Raw genomic sequence first — 17759 nt, forward strand, 5'->3', positions numbered from 1 at the left:
GGAGATGACGCAGTAATGTAGATGAGTGTTTGACAAGTATGGTTTATGACTGTTCTGAAGGCATTTTTTGCCTGGCTTCCTCTTCCGCCACACGAGATAAGTGATTTGAGAGAATGGTACCAGATGACAAAGTGAAGGAAGGCTTGGAGAAGGAAAAGGGGCTTTTATGGTGGGACTTGTACATCAGTGTGCTAAAACAGTGCTGCTATCATTTATTCATTCATTCCCACTTTACAGTAAGTCTTAAAAACACACTTGGCTTTGAAGCCAAAAGGGGAAAAATTACTGTTATCTTCTGACAGGTTTTTAAAAAGGTACAGCCTTACAGAAACAAAAGCAGATTAAACTCGCGATGACATTGCAGATAAGACCACAGGCATTGAAGTAATACAGTGAGTCAGAAAGAAAAGGAAGCGTTAAAAATGAGAGAAAGAAAACCACAAAGGCTTCATTAAGGCATCGCTTGAATATCCTATTGGATATACTTAATGGATTTACATCCCTTGTCAAAAGAAGTTTTCAAATTCCTAACCTCAGCAGAGAAGAAAGGGATTAGCCATCATTTTCTTTTACAATTAGTCTAAACAAGAAGCGGGCAAACCGTGCAAGCTCTGTACTGTACATGTGAAATGTTTGCTTTAAGCAAACTTAAACATTATTACTATACCACTATTGAAACATATTTGATTATATTTGCTTATGAATATTTGAACACTAAAGGTGAAACTAGAGAGCGGTCTAATAGGTTGTAGTACCCATGTGATCTCTACAACATTAAAAACAAAAAAACGACTATAAAGGAATTTTATTGCAAGGTTAGCTGTAAAGTTTTATCTGTGTATCCTCATTAAAACGTACCATAATATGCATGGTTTGTTTGTTTGTGAATACATGAATATAAACCACTGATAGTTACTTTCTTTAGAATTTTTTTAGGTAGAGAATAGACCACACTTCCAACTATTTAAAGCTCTTTTGCAGACTTTCAAGCAACTTCAACCATTAGCCCACAAACTGGTCAACCAATGTAAGTAGGGCAGCGCATGTTGCCTTTGGGACAAAACTAATTGCATCATTTTTCATTGGCTTGAATAATTTCACCTCGGGGCTCAGGACAAAACCTCAAAGCCATCTGCTATCTGCTGTTAAAACTTCAGTGACACTGCTGCTGATCTGTGATGTTGACAGACTCCTGAAAAATCTCGACTTAAGGCACCTGACAGTCATGTATTGAGCACCAGGTGTGTTGTGTAAGAACAAACAGTCGGTGACATTTCCATTGTCAGTTGCAAATGCCTTGACGTTGGTGGTCAGTTGAAGGACTGAGTCATTAGAACCTGTCGTATTATATGATGTTGTCATTTAACATCTCACTATTGCTTTGTCCGTGAGAGGATTGTTGGTTATTGACTACGCTGTCTGATTATGTACATTGTGTGAATGAACACTGCTTACAAGTAAAATTTCTAAAAAATTCAGCTAAAAGTGTCCTTAGAGCATTTTAAATGTCAGTGCTTGGTGTTTATTTGAGATGAAAAAAAATGTTGCTAAATAGCACTAAAAGCTGTTTACTGGCTTGTAATCATAGACCCACTTTAAGTTAGTAATGCACCAATACCACATTTCTGTGCAGAGATACAGATATTCAGTTTTTTGGATGGCATCTACCAATACTATACCAATAGATAGTGATAGTTTTGCCTTTTACTCCTTGTTTCAAATTATTAAGTCGTAAAATCCTAGATGTACAGAACGTGAAAACTGCAATTCTGTTGTCATTATCACCCAATGCAAAATAATCACACATTAAAAGTTCTGATGCGATTTTTCACCCCCTTTGATTGGTAGGATAAATCTGCTCTGAGCTTTGGCTGTTTTTAAACAATACGCAGATCTGATAGTGAGAAAATTGCTTTTATCCGCCGATACAGATTATAGGCCAATATATCGGTGCATTTTAAGTGCTATTTAGCACCTAGGTTCTACATAGCATCATGGTTCTACATAGGTGCTAGCACTTAAAGTGGTTTCCCTATGATTACGAACCAGTGAACCACTTTTAGTGCTATTAAGCACCAATTTTTTTAGAGTGAATATCTTTGGCTGCTGTTCTGTTCTGTTTAATTTAGGTCATTCAATGATACAACGCCTTTTTGCCTCAATTGCCTTGACATAAACAGAATTGGAACCTTGTTATGTAACATGGAACGGTCACAAATTTAATTTTAGTTGTTGCTCCTAGACAACATGATTAAATGAAGAGCAAATGGAGACTTTTCTTTTTGTCTTATGCTTCTCAGATTTTTCTTCTGAGACATTGACCTTTGTAATCTCTTCAGGGGCTTTCAAATTATTTGTATTGTACTGTCCACATCAATTTTATTGCGATCGTACTGTATGTGAGCAATTTTCCTATTGGTTTTCAAACAAAACTGGAAGGAACATCTGGGACACTTAACATTATATTTACACATTTGGCAGTTTTTGTCCAAAACAACTTACAGATCATTCAATAATTGTTTTCCTGGGAATCAAACCCAGGATCTTTTGCACTGTTAACACAATGCTCTTCCAACTGAGCTACAGAAACAATTAAGAGAAACATCTTTCGATCCGACCCATTCTCATGACTTATGTAGAAATTGCATGCCTTTACAAAAGTCATGCAATACATTCGCCAGTCCTTCCCGTTCACATGAAGGGATAGTTCACCTTCAAATGAAAATTCTGTCATCATTTACTTATCCTCATGTTGTTGTAAACCTGTATGAATTTCTTTTTTCTAATGATCACAAAAGAAGATATTTTGAGAAATGATGGTAAACACACAGCAGATAGTGACCACTGACTTCCATAGTAGGATAAAACAATATGATGGAATTTAATGGGTACCATCAACTGTGTGCTTAACATCATTTATCAAAATATTTTCTTCATCATTTATCACAATACTTCCAAAATATTTTGAAGTCAATGGTCACAATCTGCTGTGTGTTTACCATCATTTCTCAAAATATCTTATTTTGTGTTGATCAGAAAAAAGAAATTCATACAGGTTTAGTAAATGATGACAGAATTTTCATTTCAAATTGAGCTATTCCTTTAATACCATAATTGTATGTATTGGTTTCTCATTTTTTTATTTTTAAACCATTGTCGATTAGGGTTATATGATGTCATTTAATGTATAGGTTTCTCTTTTTTTTTGGTCTATTTTATAACCATGGTCGTTCAGAGTTGCGGTTGGAATTAGGGTTTGGATGTAATTTAATGTAACCGAAATTTGTTCTAACCCCAACCCGAAGCGACAATGGTAAAAAAATTGAAAAATTGAGAAACCAATTTATAGAATGATTACAAAAGATGCGTGGAATTACGTGAATGTGAATGACTGTCATATCGTATGCACGTAAAATTGGACTTTGGGCGTATGTATTGCATGACTTTTCAAAAGGCGTGCTATTTATACACGATTCGTGAGAATGGGCCGTTTGATCAGACCTATGGAAATCAAATTTGATTAAAGTCAGTGAGCATTGACCGTTCTCTTTGTTTGGGCCCAATTGCACATCCGTACATTCCTTTTCATTTTTGTTCTTCTCACTTCTACTGTGTGATTGTACCGGGCTCACTAGTTTTGTGGCCTTTATGTGGCAATTCCATCTGGCGCGAGCGTGATTGGACAATGACCATGCAGGTTGCAGGGGTCTCTGGTGTGAACTATTGCTTTTCCTGGAAATATTGATTCAGACCTGGACAGCAGTCAATGGAATGTCTGAGATGGGTTTCATGTTCTGTTGTCCTGGTTGTGTGTGTGTGTGTGTTTCATCTCTGTGTCACAAATGTACAGACCGTAATACCTCTTGTATCTTTATTACAGCATATCACTTGTAAATGTCCATCCTCCAGACATTTACACTAGCATCAGAAAGACACTGTTTTTGTCTGGAATCCAAGGCCACATGGTGCGCATGCACTTCTTCACCCATTACAGTCCCCTTTCTGCTTAAGTCTAGTTTATGCCTCTCTCTCTGTCTTTTTCTTTTTCAGCTCCTTCCCCTTTATATATTTTTCATTATCTTCTCTTTCCCCACCATCCCCCTTCTTCCCCACTCTCTAACATCGCTCTGAATCGAACTGGCTTTTCTGGACAGCAGCACTGTAGTTTGGTGCCAGACGGCTATCTTTCAGATTGAGATATGCAGAGTTTTTAAGTCAGACTCGGGCAGATTTACCGACTGAGGAAAACAGATGTTTTTTTTTGGTGGTTGAGTGTTTTTATGAGCTAATCTGAGGCTTATTTTTAAATGGACCGGATGGACAGATAAATGGACCTCAGTTTTGTTTGTGTTTTCTTGAGACACCTGGGCAGACTGTTAATGCGCTGATTAGGCAGGAAGAAGAGAAACCAACCAATGAGTATGGGTGAACATCTTGACCTCAGTCCTGTTCTGAATGACCTATACCTGTACTTTAGGCTTTGACTGATTGATGGAACCAAACAGGTGAAATGGATGAGAAAGCAGCACCTGGCTGGAGAGAAACTGTCCACCTTACAATGAAAGACCAATGACATTTTACAGACCTAAAAAGCATGAAAGACCAGTCCATCAGAATGATCGATGGACGTTTCCGCTCAATAAGGAGGCATCCCATTGGAGAAAGAAACATAGATCTGATTTCTTGAGGGACTTCGCTGGCTAAGACAAAGAAAAACACTGTGATGAAAGGCGGCGATCGTTAAATCGATTGAAATTTCGATAGCTTTGACTACTTTTCGCTGTTTTAGCTGACGCAGGAGGGGCGGGATGGAAACACTTGGCTGACACACAGAGTGCAAAAGAGAATGGAAATTAAAGGTGGAGCTTTGACCTGGTTTTTCGAGACAGAATGAGCACAGAACAAAGGAAGAATAGAAAAAAGATCTCAGAGAGACAGAATCTCATGCTGACAAATTATACACACACTGATCCTTAGATGAAAAGTACAGCACCCTTGATATTTCAATGCTGTCTGCGTGATTCAGACTTGAATCAAATAGATTTGTTGCATATTTATACATCTTTTTGCCTTACAGGGAACAAATGACAATAAATGACAAATTGTTAATTGTACACAACCTGGTGCAATGTGGGATCTCTTGACAGAAATGCTTTATAATATACATAACTATATTATCAGTGCTTTTAAAGAACCTATCAAATTAATTGTATTGTTTTATCTACATACACAACATGTAGTCGCCATTCTCATGTTTCTACAGTAGCCCTAAACGGACAAACTCTTCTATAGATTGCATTTTGTTGTTACTACGTTGTTGTTACCAACATGTTTGTCCTGTGGCGGCTATCGTAGCTTCACTATTTGCGCTTTTCCATTGCATAGTACCCCACGGTTTGGGTCGGGGTCAGCTTACTTTTGGGGGCTTTTCCACTGGATGCAGTATGTAGTACCCGATACTTTTTTTAGTACCATCTCGGTTGGGGTTCCAAGCGACCCGAGCTGATACCAAAACGTGATGCAAAAACACTGTAGATCACTGATTGGTCTGAGAGATTCGGCACTACCAGCGTCATCGCTATAATGTAAAAGATTAGCTTTACCTTCATGCTAGCTTGCGCTGTCTTGAGTAAACTTGTTGTCATCTGTGCTTTGCTGTAAGTTCCCATAACTTCCTTTTTAGCGATGAAAAACATCCACAGGTTGAGAATCAGGAACACCATAACAGTTTTTATTCCAGATTGCTGTTTGTGGCGGCACATTCGCAACGCGAACTGAGGCCACGGTTGTTTGAACAAAAACTGTCAAGTAAGAGAGAGGTAGTGATAAACGCGATGTGCAAACATCTATTTGTGGTGGTCAATTTTAATTTTGTGGCGGACTGAGAAATAAATAAATGTATGGGAATGTACAAGGACACTCTGACTTGTATGATGTCACAGCAGTAGGCAGTACAAATATAACGACACGCCTATAATCCCTCCCACTCGGAAGTGTTACTAAACTCAATGGAAAAGCTAACCAAGCCAAAGTGAGGTGAGCTGACCAGACCTGACCCAGACCGGGGGGTACTATGCAATGGAAAAGCGGCATATTTTGAAAGGGAGGGGTTAGCTGTGGACTGAGTTATTGGTTGCAATTCACAGTCTTGCTGCCAGATGGCGTTAAAAGTCCCACATTGCACCTTTAAAAATAATATATGGCCAAATCATTACTACTACTACTAATATAATATAATAATAATTATATATATATATATATATATATATATATATATATTTATTTATTATTTATTAGTAGTAGTAGTAATGATTCGGCCATATATATGTGTGTATATATGTGTAGAAATAAAAATGATGTATGTAGAAATAAAATCTATCATCATTTACTGTAATTGTTCATCTTAAAGGCGGAGTCCACGATGTTTGAAAAACGGTTTGGAGAAGGAGACGGGCCGACTACCAAAACACACTTAAAGCCAATCAAATCAAATCAAATGCCGGGTTGCGTATGTGTGGGGCGGGTCTATCAACAGAAGGTCCAGATTCTATTGGGGTAGGGGCGTGTTTGTATAGGTGATTTCAAATATCAACATTGGCTTTCAAACATCATGGACTCCGCCTTTAACTCATCTTATTTTTTCTTATAGTTATTATAGTTTATAATATTGTGTTCCACTGAAAAAAGGGGCTCAGTGGTTTGAAACGGCATGAGACTGAGTAATAATGAGAGAACTGTCAGTTGTTTCTTTAATGAAAAAAGTATTGGTAGCTGTATTTCTTATTATAGATATGACCTTTTCATGTAATCCCTTAATGAAAAGGTTTGCATTACAAATGTTGGAAATCAATTACACAAAGTGCTTTAGTGTTGATTAGAGTTCTTGTTAAAATAGCTAAATAGTTTTTTATTAACATTGAAGATCATCAGATTGCAGAACCCTATCTATATATATCATGCAACTCATAAGTTAAACATGTTATGTGGTTGACCACATTCTTGTTCTTAAGATGCACTGTAGCAGGAGAGATGTTTGTCTTTGGTATAAAACATTTATCCAGCATGAACAGTTCTTCTCTGCATGCCATCGAGCTCTGCAAGCCCAGCGGGTTGCCTTTATAATTTAACCATAATTTTACAGCAGCTTTTAATGATGTGTGTGCATCATTTTCTATCCCTCTCTATTTTTCTTTCTTTCAGGCGGTTTCAAAGCTCCCGTAGAACATTCCAGAAATACAGCTGTGTGGACCACAATCAACATTACAGTTTAAATGAAAAACGAGGGAGGACAGTGCGTTCCAACACAACACATTGGAAACAAAAGGTCTCGAACGCTGCCCGATGCTGCTTTAAGGACTTAGCCTGCAAATACTCTCTTTTTCTCTCGACTGATCGTTTAACTGAGAGTAATAGCCCAGAAATCTAGGCTATGCTTTCTGAACAACAGACCTTAATGTAGTACCACTATTTATTCAATAAGGAAAATTTCATTTATATGAATTGATTTGGCCTTGACCCGCTTTACTATGACAAGGACTCAGGGATGTCAGTGTCATTCTTCATAAAAGGTATGTGCAATACCACAACTACTTTATTTTTTATTTTTTTTGAATGTATGCTAATCTTTCCTTCCCTCTTTCTTTCTTCTTTTACCCTCTCTTGTTGTTTGTTTCCCAGGAGCCTTATGTTATTATTGAGACGAGTGATTGTGACTCACTTACCAGTGGGTTTCGAAGCCAATAAAGGTTTCAATTAACAGTCATAAAGAGACCTTGACGACTCCTCGTTGGAACTTTGTCCTTCAGAATCCCAAACAAGGCCTCCTATCCTATTGGATTCCTACGGTAGAAACTGGCCATACACCCCCTTTCCACTCAAGCGCCGTCCAATTGGTGTGGGCGGTGAGGGCTGCGCCACGATTGGTTGAGTGCAGGGTGGGTGTGCGATGCGGATTGGAGGATGTCGGGGGACTGGGAAGACGACCTTTGTAAGAAGGCGTTGGTGCTGGTGGAGGAGCTGTGCTTCCGATCTGGAGGCTTCAGCCAGAGTGCGAGCTGCCAAGAGTTCAGCTACATGATGAGAAGACCCAATGGACAGATGAACACAGGTAAGGTCACAGTACAAAGATTTAAGGAGACAGTTCACCCAAAATACACATTTGGTCATCATTGACCCTACCCGTATGTCAATTACTCAACTTTGGTCATCAAACACAAAATGTGCATTTTTGTGGAATATCTCGCACTATTACAAGTAAAGGTTCTCTGCAGTGATGCACCAGAACCATTTTTGGTTCTCCAATGGTCTGTGGAATGGTTTTGGGGATGTGCAAGGTTCTTTATTGAACCATACACCCTGACAGAACATTTTGGAAGCTTTATTTGTAAGAGTGTTTGCGTGTTTAGCAGCCGTCCAGCTGCTAACAACAAAAATGCACCATAAAGTTACCATCATAAAATTTGTCTGTATGACCTGTGCGATACATTCAAAGTGTTCTGAGGACAGACGATAACTTTGTGTTTAAGCCTATTCAGAACTAAATTTATGCTTAATGTCCAAATCTTTACCAAAATATTGGAATACATGGAACGAAAAAAAATCAATAGCCTTTCCGGAGGTTTTCTTCATCAGCTTATGCACTGAACTGTGAGACCCGCAAAGACCATCAGGGATGTTCACTGGTAATTGCTGCTCGTTGCTAGTCATGTAATTGCGCCTGGCCATTTATTTGTATTCAGATCATGCCCACCTCAGGTGTTATGGCTGGTTGCTCTATTCAGAGTAAGACTGTCCTGTTTACAGATTTATCCATTATTGTTTAAATTCCCAAGTGGCCAATGATTGAAATGGAATTGAACCTTTTATTCTATTTAATATGAAATGGCACAAACATTCATACAAAATAGCTCTAAGTTTTCTTGGTAAAGGGGGGGGGGCTATCTGAGCTCAAATTGATGCCAGGGTAAAAAAAATCTATTTTTCTAAATCATGATATTAGTTACTGATCTTGAGTTCAGCACCATGGATATCGCAGCGGAAAATTCGGGGTGTGAAATACACTGAAAAAAATTATTCATTGAATTTAATACATTTTTTTAAGGTAAGTGGTTGCAATCAATTTATTTAAGCTGGAATGGAGCTTAACGCATACATAAGACACTGAAAAGAATTGGAGGACAAAAAAATGAAGGTTTACAAGAAGTTTTGAAACGTTTGGGATTGTGTGACGATGTCTAGTGACTTCAGCAAATAAAATATTTTTTAATAATATGTTCCTCTAGCAATCCAAATAAACTGTTACATGTTAAAACAATCCTCTGCATTGTATCACGAGCTCTCTGCTGTCTGTAATGCGTCTTTTTTTTCAAGCGCAAAGTAATTTAAGACATGCTTTATTAGCGTTAAATAATGGCGCTAATACCAGTCATAACACATGCGCAAACATTAGTAATCACGTTCACTGAAAAAAATTATTCATTGAATTTAATACATTTTTTTTAAGGTAAGTGGGTGCAATCAATTTATTTAAGCTATACATTTAAACAAAAGTTTTATATTTTATTTTACTTTACTAATCTTTTTTGTTTAAATGTAGCTTAAATAAATTGATTGCACCCACTTACCTTAAAAATGGATTAAATTCAATAAATAATTTTTTTCAGTGTTGTGTGAATCATTTAAATATTCTCCTCCCAAGGGAAACTCCTAGAAATGAATATGCAATAAGGTCAGTCGCAAAAATAACTAGACCACACCTTTTCAGTGTTAATTAACCAGTGCGTGTCTTAGTAAAATCACGACAGTCCTTATTTAACACCAAAATGATGGTTTGCGCTGGCGCAAGCTGTTAGTAAATCTGGCCCATAACCTTGCTGCAGTTAATAAAAAACGTTTAAATTGATTTACTTTAACTCGGTGAAGATTGGAGCAGTACGTGCACTCATTTGGAGTTGATTTGATTTCTTTAGGAGTTGAATTAATGCAAGGTGTTTTGCTGTGTAGCAGTCTCTTCAAATTGTAACAATTCTTCAAATTGGAAATGTTTGTTTTTTGTCTGTGGAAATATGGCAAAACATTATGATGAGGTCAGTTAAATTGTGCATGAAAGAAGTTTTGGATATGTGCATTCGTGAAAATTTGATATTAGATGAGTTCTGGACTTTTACTTATATTAGAGATTTAGACATAGTGACTAATGTCGACCGTTAGGCCTAGTTATTAAAGTGGTACTGAATTGAATCCTGCTTCGGGTATCATGGAAGTTTTGCTGGAGGCTTTAGAAGTCCTTAGTCAACATTTCTCCCTGAGAATTTAATTAGATTCTTTATCATTCCTTGCAGAACCTTTGCAATAGGGTTTTGTAAGACAGAAGCGTCATGCCTATTTCATGCACTTGCAATTTGCAAACTTTTTTTAATGTGTATCTTTGATAATGTTGCACAATTATTTTAGCAAAAAAAATAAAAAACATATATGCTATGGCAGGAATCAGCTGTTCACCTGGTCCAAGTCACACCTCGTGCTAAAGATAAAATGCAAAAAGGTTGCATTTCAAAAATGGCCATTGGCTATCAAGTTTGCTTTGTTTATTGAGGTGCATGATTGTTTTCTGAATGCATTGTAAAACAGTGGCATGCATAACTGAGCAGGAATATTATATTAGTGTTAATTAGTGTGAATCTGAGGGGTGCTGCCTGAGGGTCTTTAAAAGCTTCTGTACTCATCAGATGGCCCATATGTGCAGTAATGCTGAAAGAGGCTCTGCTCATGCTGTCAAGCATACAGTAACAAGGTGAAAGGGAAAAATACTATTTTTAACCCTGGCTCTTTGTCTTAGCTCCAGTCAGAACTGACTGCATTGTTGAAACCCAAAACATTATGCAAATAACTGAGCTGATAGTGTGCTTATAATAAAACTAAAGTTTGCTTATGTTTCCAGTTCTGTGTTGCTGACAAAAATTTGTTCATAAAAATGTTTCAGTTCAGTATAGGTTAGTGCACAACATGCAGACCCACTGCTTATTACACACACACACACACACGCGCGCGCGCGCACACACACACAATAAATGAAAGAATTATAATGTAGAATATTACTATTATGTACAAAAAGTCATGTTTTAGAATTTGAATTTGCAGTAATAATGAATGCATATCTGAAGAGTTTGGTTCCAAAACGCAATAAATCCATTTTGACTAATTTGAGTAAAAATGTGTTTTCTATACCAAGAAAGTGACAAGATGAAAACCAATATTTTCTGTTAAAAACGTTCACATAGCATCTTTATGTTATAATAACATTAAAGGGGCAGTGAATTTGTCGATTTTATTGTTTTATACAGTTGTCTGATGTCTTCTTATGATGTTCGCGTGGTTTTTACATTCAAAAACATCAAAGCAATAAGTAGGCTATTTTGTAACATGGATTAGTGGCTCTCTGAAGAAAAGCTTTGTTTGAAGGGCAGGCCGCATTGAAGACCTAAACGTAAACGCCCACTGCTATGATTGGACAGCTTCATTCCCCGTCATTACATGTGGGGAAATGTTTTAAAAACATTAATGTGTAAAAATAGCAGCCGAACACAAATATGTTTGAGCCACAAAAGATTCTGGGTGCTAATGATGATACACATAAATGACAATGCGTATAGTAAAGTAGAAACAAAACTTTTAAGCGTAACTAAACCCCTGGTCAGAGCCTGACTCCACCCACTGGCTCCACCCATTTGAAAAATGCAAGAAAAGTGGGCAGATCCCAACCGAGATAGAGGGGACGAACTAAGCTCGTGTCAAGTGTGTGGTGAGATCGTAACAAGGGGGTGGTGAGCTTGAACCTGCTTACGTCACAAGTTATTTTTTGGACCCAACATCCAATAGGAAAATTCAATTGCAGTAGCTACCGTTCAACCTGAAGAGTGCAGCACTCAGACGTTTTTACACCATATATTGTAGTATTGAAACACTTTATATCCAAATGTCAAAAAACTTACTAAAATCAATGAACAGAACTAATAAAGCCCCATTCTTACAGATCATTAACTAAAAAAAGTTGGTTTAGGGTTTAGTTACTTTTTAAACTCGACGTGACTATATTACCGTATACAACACAGTAAGCGCGCATCAGAATCTAAACTGCAGCTGATAAGACCGTATCAATAACTTTGTATATTTCTATTGTGCTTGAGAGGTTGCTCTTATATACACGTAACGTTACATACCACAGTTATATGATAAAAAAGCTTTGTTGAGTGTTTGACCTTTCAAACGCAAATTGCCTAAATTACCGTATACAACACAGTAAGCGGGCATCAGAATCTAAAATGCGGCTGGTAAGTCCTCCCTTATCACTAACTTTGTATATTTCTATTGTTATATTACAATCGTATTGTTAAGTGTTGTACCTTTATTAATCACTTAATGTTTTAAGTAAATTAAAACAGTCAAAGTGTTTAGACATGGATGTTACAACAGGACATATCAAGCGATCTCTTCTAACAAAGCAATAGTGAAACACAGTAACTTAAATAAAGTTAAATGTTTTACTTACTGTGTAACGTTATACTGCTGTGCCATTTTTGTTAGATCCAAAGTTAGTGGTGCTTTTAATCACAGCATCCACTTCTTTACAAATGAATCCACGGTACACAAAGTAAACAAACACTCCCCACGTGAGCTGGAACTTCTTAAAAACAAACTTTATTCACGCATTCCTAATGTTATGTTCTGAGCCTCCGTTATCCAGCGTCTGTGTTCTTCCTATAGACGGTTCTTCCACAACCGAAAACTGCGTTTCCATGGTTACTCTATCATAAAAGATCACCGCGTCAAAATTAAAGTCTCTCAGAAAATATATTTAAAAGTCATTTTGGTTACATTTGACAATCTTTAAAGACATGTTTACTGATTGTTGAGACACACGTGTGTCACGCAAAGCTGTGGGCAGGGCTACAAAAGTGGTCGTTGTATTTGGCTTTGGGGAGGTGCTTCAGTTCTACTTTGACGTTATATTTCTCTGAATTCCTCACTCGGTCGTAATACTGGCTTGGTGCCAAAAACTGTTATATTTCAGTAGCACGGACGTTTTCAGTACTGAAACTTGCAGGAAGTTAATTTTAGTATGATGACCTCTTATATAACAAATTATCAAGTTAAAATTTAGTATTTAGTTTTTTTTTTTTTTGCAAAATGCAATAAATCCATAGCAAGTTTTTTTTTAAATGCTATAAATCTATTGAATCAATATATAAATGTGCATTCATCTTTGCCATGTTATATTCATTTATATAAATAATAGAAAATTATAAATAACGAAAAGTTTTTCATAAGTTTTTTTACAATGTGTGGAATGGTGCGCTGTGATTTGTTGAGCAGATTTATTGCATTTTGCAGAGAAGGAGGTCTGGCGTTTATCGCGTTTTGCGAAAAAAGGGAGAAAAGATGACAGAATAACACGGAGGATATCGGATTTTGCGTAAAATAAAGAATTTTCTTTTTAATACTGACCTGATACAATACTGATTTTGGCGATAACTAATAAAAAAAGGTGTTTATCATGTTTTGGAACCAAACTCTTCATCTGTTTCCTAGCGTTCAGTCTTTGCTCTTGTAAATTCTGATTGGTTTATTGCATGTTAGCCCCAAAACACAGAAAAACAGTAAAGAAGCCCAAACACTGATTAAATGCTCCAGTACTAATTTAATAGTGCAACGTGTCGACCTTGCCGAAAACACACCCATGACTCGTTAAGATAATAGATACAACTCTTTCGTTTTTTTATCTTTAAACTAGCAAAAGTGAATTTGGCAACGCCCTAAGACCACCTTGCGCCATGTGCTTCAGACCATACGCCAAGATTGTTAAAATAGGGCCCCATCAGTTACATTCACAACACAAATTTAAAGCTTATTGGATCAGTCACAATCATATTAATTGGATACATGTTTCTTTACATCCTTACTGTTAAAACAAATGTATCTTTAAAATCTACAGCTGTTTACAACCTACATTCAGAAATATTCAGCCCCTAGTCTGTCTGAATGTCCAAATTTAAAGGGATGTGACAAATGGCTTGTGCAGCCCTGCCCTGATCTTTAGGAGGTGGTGATGGTGGGGAAAAGTAAATGAAGCTTAGCAAGAGTTGGTTCATCCAACTCAGAGTTTGTAGACACACTAAGTTATTTTAAATAGTCTTTATTCTTGTAAACAGATCAATACATTAACCATTATTATCCCAAAACACTCCTTCGTTAGGTCTCTTTCTCCATCAGTGTCCGATCATTTGGTTGCAGATCTTTCATTCCTGCAGTTTCGCATTCCTGCATTCTCTCTCTCTATCTCCATCACTGTTCACGTTTTCCGGCCTGTTTGTCCCACAGGGGAGCAGACTTTATTAACCCTTCTCTTGCGCTATCTCTCTCTTTTCCTCACCTTCGACGTGTGGAGTAAATACGTTATCTTGACCAGTCAGCCAATGTGTCTGCTTCAACATGTACCCTAATCTGTTAACTCCTTGCTGGTCCTTCTCCTTTTCCGCTGCTGTAATCCTGTTGTTTGTTCAATCTTCTTCCCAGTCAGCCTTCAACCACCTTTTCTCCTCTTCCATTTCCCCCATTCATATCTCTGATCTTCTCCCCTGTCCCACTCTCTTCCTTTTTTATCTCCCTATATCTGCATCTTGTTCTTCAAACCGACAGATCAGCCGCATCGCTCCTCCTTCTGTCCTGCTCTCTGATCATATCTTTTAAACAACCAGCGATTAATGACATGCAGAGAGTGATGAATTATTCACCAAAGAGAGGTATAAGGAACAGAGGAAGTAGGTACTGGATGAATCAGTGAAGATGAGAACAGAAGTCTGACGTATGGAAAAAAGGTAGAGGGCATAAAAACGGCAAAGATGTGTGTGCACTGCTAAAACCGAAATTAATTTGAATTGTAATTTTGCGTCAACCAAATACTGTAAAGGTTACAATTACAGTTTCTTTAGAAACATTAGATGATATTAATAAGCAAGCAAAACGTTTGAACTGCCACATTTTATTATATTTTATATACTTATTTCCCATAAAGTCTCAAATGCAGAAACAAATAAATGGAGACAGGAGCACATTATACTACAAGGGTACCACCTTGTTGTGTTAGAGAAATTAAATGACTGTGTTTGATTCTTTTGAATTTCAATTTTAGTAAATTCCCCTTCCTGTCATTCCGGTTTAACATCATGTGGGCCAATTTAATTCTAAGACCAGCTTGAATATCGAGCTGAGCCAAATCCTAAATTGTGATTTTTGCCCATCCCTGACTCGCGCTTAGAAGATTTGCAAGTGTGTAAGCAATGGGGGAAAACATGGTAGTGGAGAAAAGGAACAAAGATGGACGATTGAATTGAGAAAAACAGCATTAAGGGTAAATAAAGGGAGGGCTGCTGGAGTTTGAGGTAGACATATGATATGGCTTCTTTGGATAATAGAAATTAAAGCGTAGCTGTAGGTGGAGCCATCTTGGGGTTTTAGAGCTGCTGGTGAGTGTAATGTCTGAGATAGTGATGATGAGAGAGAGAGAGAGGGTTAAGCCAAAGAAGCATGTGGGTGTGAGATCAGACCGACAGTCATGTTGACAGACTGGGACTCTGTGTTTTTTGATTGGCAGGCACTTGTTTGTTACTTCTTGTCGGAGGGGAGCTGTTCTCCCCACTGAGGTTTTGAAACCAAGTTGCCAAAGTCTATTTTTTTCTCAAATGACTCAGTCATGCACTCCCTTTGAAATGATTATTAAAGGCTTTGTGATTGAAAGCTCATACACACAGAGAGAGAGAGAGTGTGGTAAGGCTTAATCACAGTTTAGAGGACATCTTTGTGAAAATTGTCATTGGCATTGCCACTTTCTCTGCTAAGAAATAAATCCATCGTTTTCTTGGCTTTGTATTCAGATAAGGAGTTGTGAATGTCGGGGGTGCCAGTGGTAATTTACAGACACAATGCACCAACTCTATTCCTTTTTTCTTCCTTTGATCCTCTGCCTCTCTCTCTCATTTCCCAGTTTCTCCCAAGACATTCCCCAAGCAGAGCATCTGTTTGCCAACTCAACCTCATTTGCACATTTTTCTTTTCAAGTATCTTAGTGTAAATCCTTGATAACTTGCAGGTTATGTAATGAAGCTTATCGATTTGAGAACCATAAAATACTGGAACTGAATGTTTTTCGTTAATTGCTTAGTTAGGAATTAGGAATATCAGATGTCTAGAGTTTAATGCAGATGAAGCACCATACAAAATTGTCTGACAGTGTTTACTGCAACGCTACTGAATCTGCAGTGCCACTAAAAAAAAGTTGGGGTGTGAACTAAACAGCCCAGTCACACGAAATGGCATACCTATAGTCAAATTTTTTTCTATTCTTTTCATGACACTGTCAAGAATTTCAGCGTTTTTTGTGATCGTATCACGAATTTCTATTTATGTTTCATTGTGACGTATTGGTTACTCAACTGTTTTGTCCTATTTTCTTACAATTTTCACTTCGGTTTAGGGTTAGATTTACATAAAATGACATCCTTATCCAAACCCAACCCTAACCCTAATGCCAGGCGACAATATTTAAAATTGAGAAAATATAAAAAAATAAATCAGAAAAAATTGTATAAAACTATATAAATACTTCAAGTGACATCTTAATTATGCAAACATCAAATCTAACCCTAAACCGAAGCGAAAATGGTTTGAAAATAGGATAAAGCAGTTGAGTAACCAATACGTGACAATGACACATAAACAGAAATTTGTGATACGATCACGAAAAAAACGTGAAAATTTGTGACAGAATCACGAAAAAGAATAAAAAAAATTACGTGACTATAGGTACATCATTTTGTGAGACTGGGTAGCAGCTAAATGATGATAAGAAAGAATGAATCACATGTATGTGTCACAAAGCAACAAACATACTTTGAGACTTCAACAAAAGGGATAGTTCACCCAAAAATGAAAATGAATTTATAATGTACTCCCTGATGCGTCATCCCAGATGAGTTTGATATCTTCAGCTGAAATCCAAGTAAAAAAAAAATATATATATATATATATATATATATATATATATATCTTGCTTATTGAACATATATACACTCTCAGAAAAAGGTACAAAAGTTGTCTCTGGGATGGTACCTTTTAAAAAGTTCCTAATATATGTAGTTCTAATTGTAGTTCTAAACGTAGTTTTGAGAGGAGCCTAAACATTCAGGTCTGTCAATCATCATTATGGGCGTAAGGCAGCCTTCCGGCCTCCGGGTCCAGCTGCAGTTTTTCCGGCATCCCTCCTCCTCCTCCTCTTCTCCTTCACTGTTTTCTTTCTTCCTTTGTGCAGTGGACCACAAAGAGGAAAGCAAGCCAAGTTTGTTTACCATATTCATTAAGACTGAATGTGCAGGCAATCTAATAAAGTACCATTTAGTTACAGATATGTACCTTTGAGGTACCAGTACTGTATGTATCTCTAATGGCGCTTTTCCATTGCTTAGTACCCCACAGGTTGGGCTAGCTCACTTTTTTGGGTCTTTTCCACTGGGCCAGGGCTCTACGCTAACCTTTTTCCCAAGGAGTACATGTGCTCCTAAATGAAAAAAATTAGGAGCACACAAAGAAATATAGGAGCACAGTGAAAAAAGTTGATTAAACTGCTCAATTCATAAGGATATTCTATTCCCGCGCTATATGCAGATTTAATGTAGGCCAAAAGCAGCAGATATAAGCTGCATTTTATT

General features: G+C 37.2%; 1 protein-coding gene across 3 annotated transcripts in view; it reads left to right on the plus strand.

Annotated features, from left to right (window-relative positions):
- syt3 (synaptotagmin III) overlaps positions 1-17759 on the plus strand; it is a 64293-nt gene that overhangs the window by 16684 nt on the left and 29850 nt on the right. For all 3 annotated transcript variants that reach the window (XM_073857296.1, XM_073857297.1, XM_073857295.1), the window contains 2 exons: positions 7201-7568; positions 7678-8107. In XM_073857296.1, coding sequence (XP_073713397.1) covers positions 7960-8107 — 148 coding nt within the window. In that variant the 5' untranslated portion in view covers positions 7201-7568; positions 7678-7959. The remainder of the gene's footprint in view (positions 1-7200; positions 7569-7677; positions 8108-17759) is intronic.

The sequence above is a fragment of the Misgurnus anguillicaudatus genome, chromosome 19, assembly GCF_027580225.2.
Source record: "Misgurnus anguillicaudatus chromosome 19, ASM2758022v2, whole genome shotgun sequence".
In the NCBI taxonomy this organism is placed as follows: domain Eukaryota; kingdom Metazoa; phylum Chordata; class Actinopteri; order Cypriniformes; family Cobitidae; genus Misgurnus; species Misgurnus anguillicaudatus.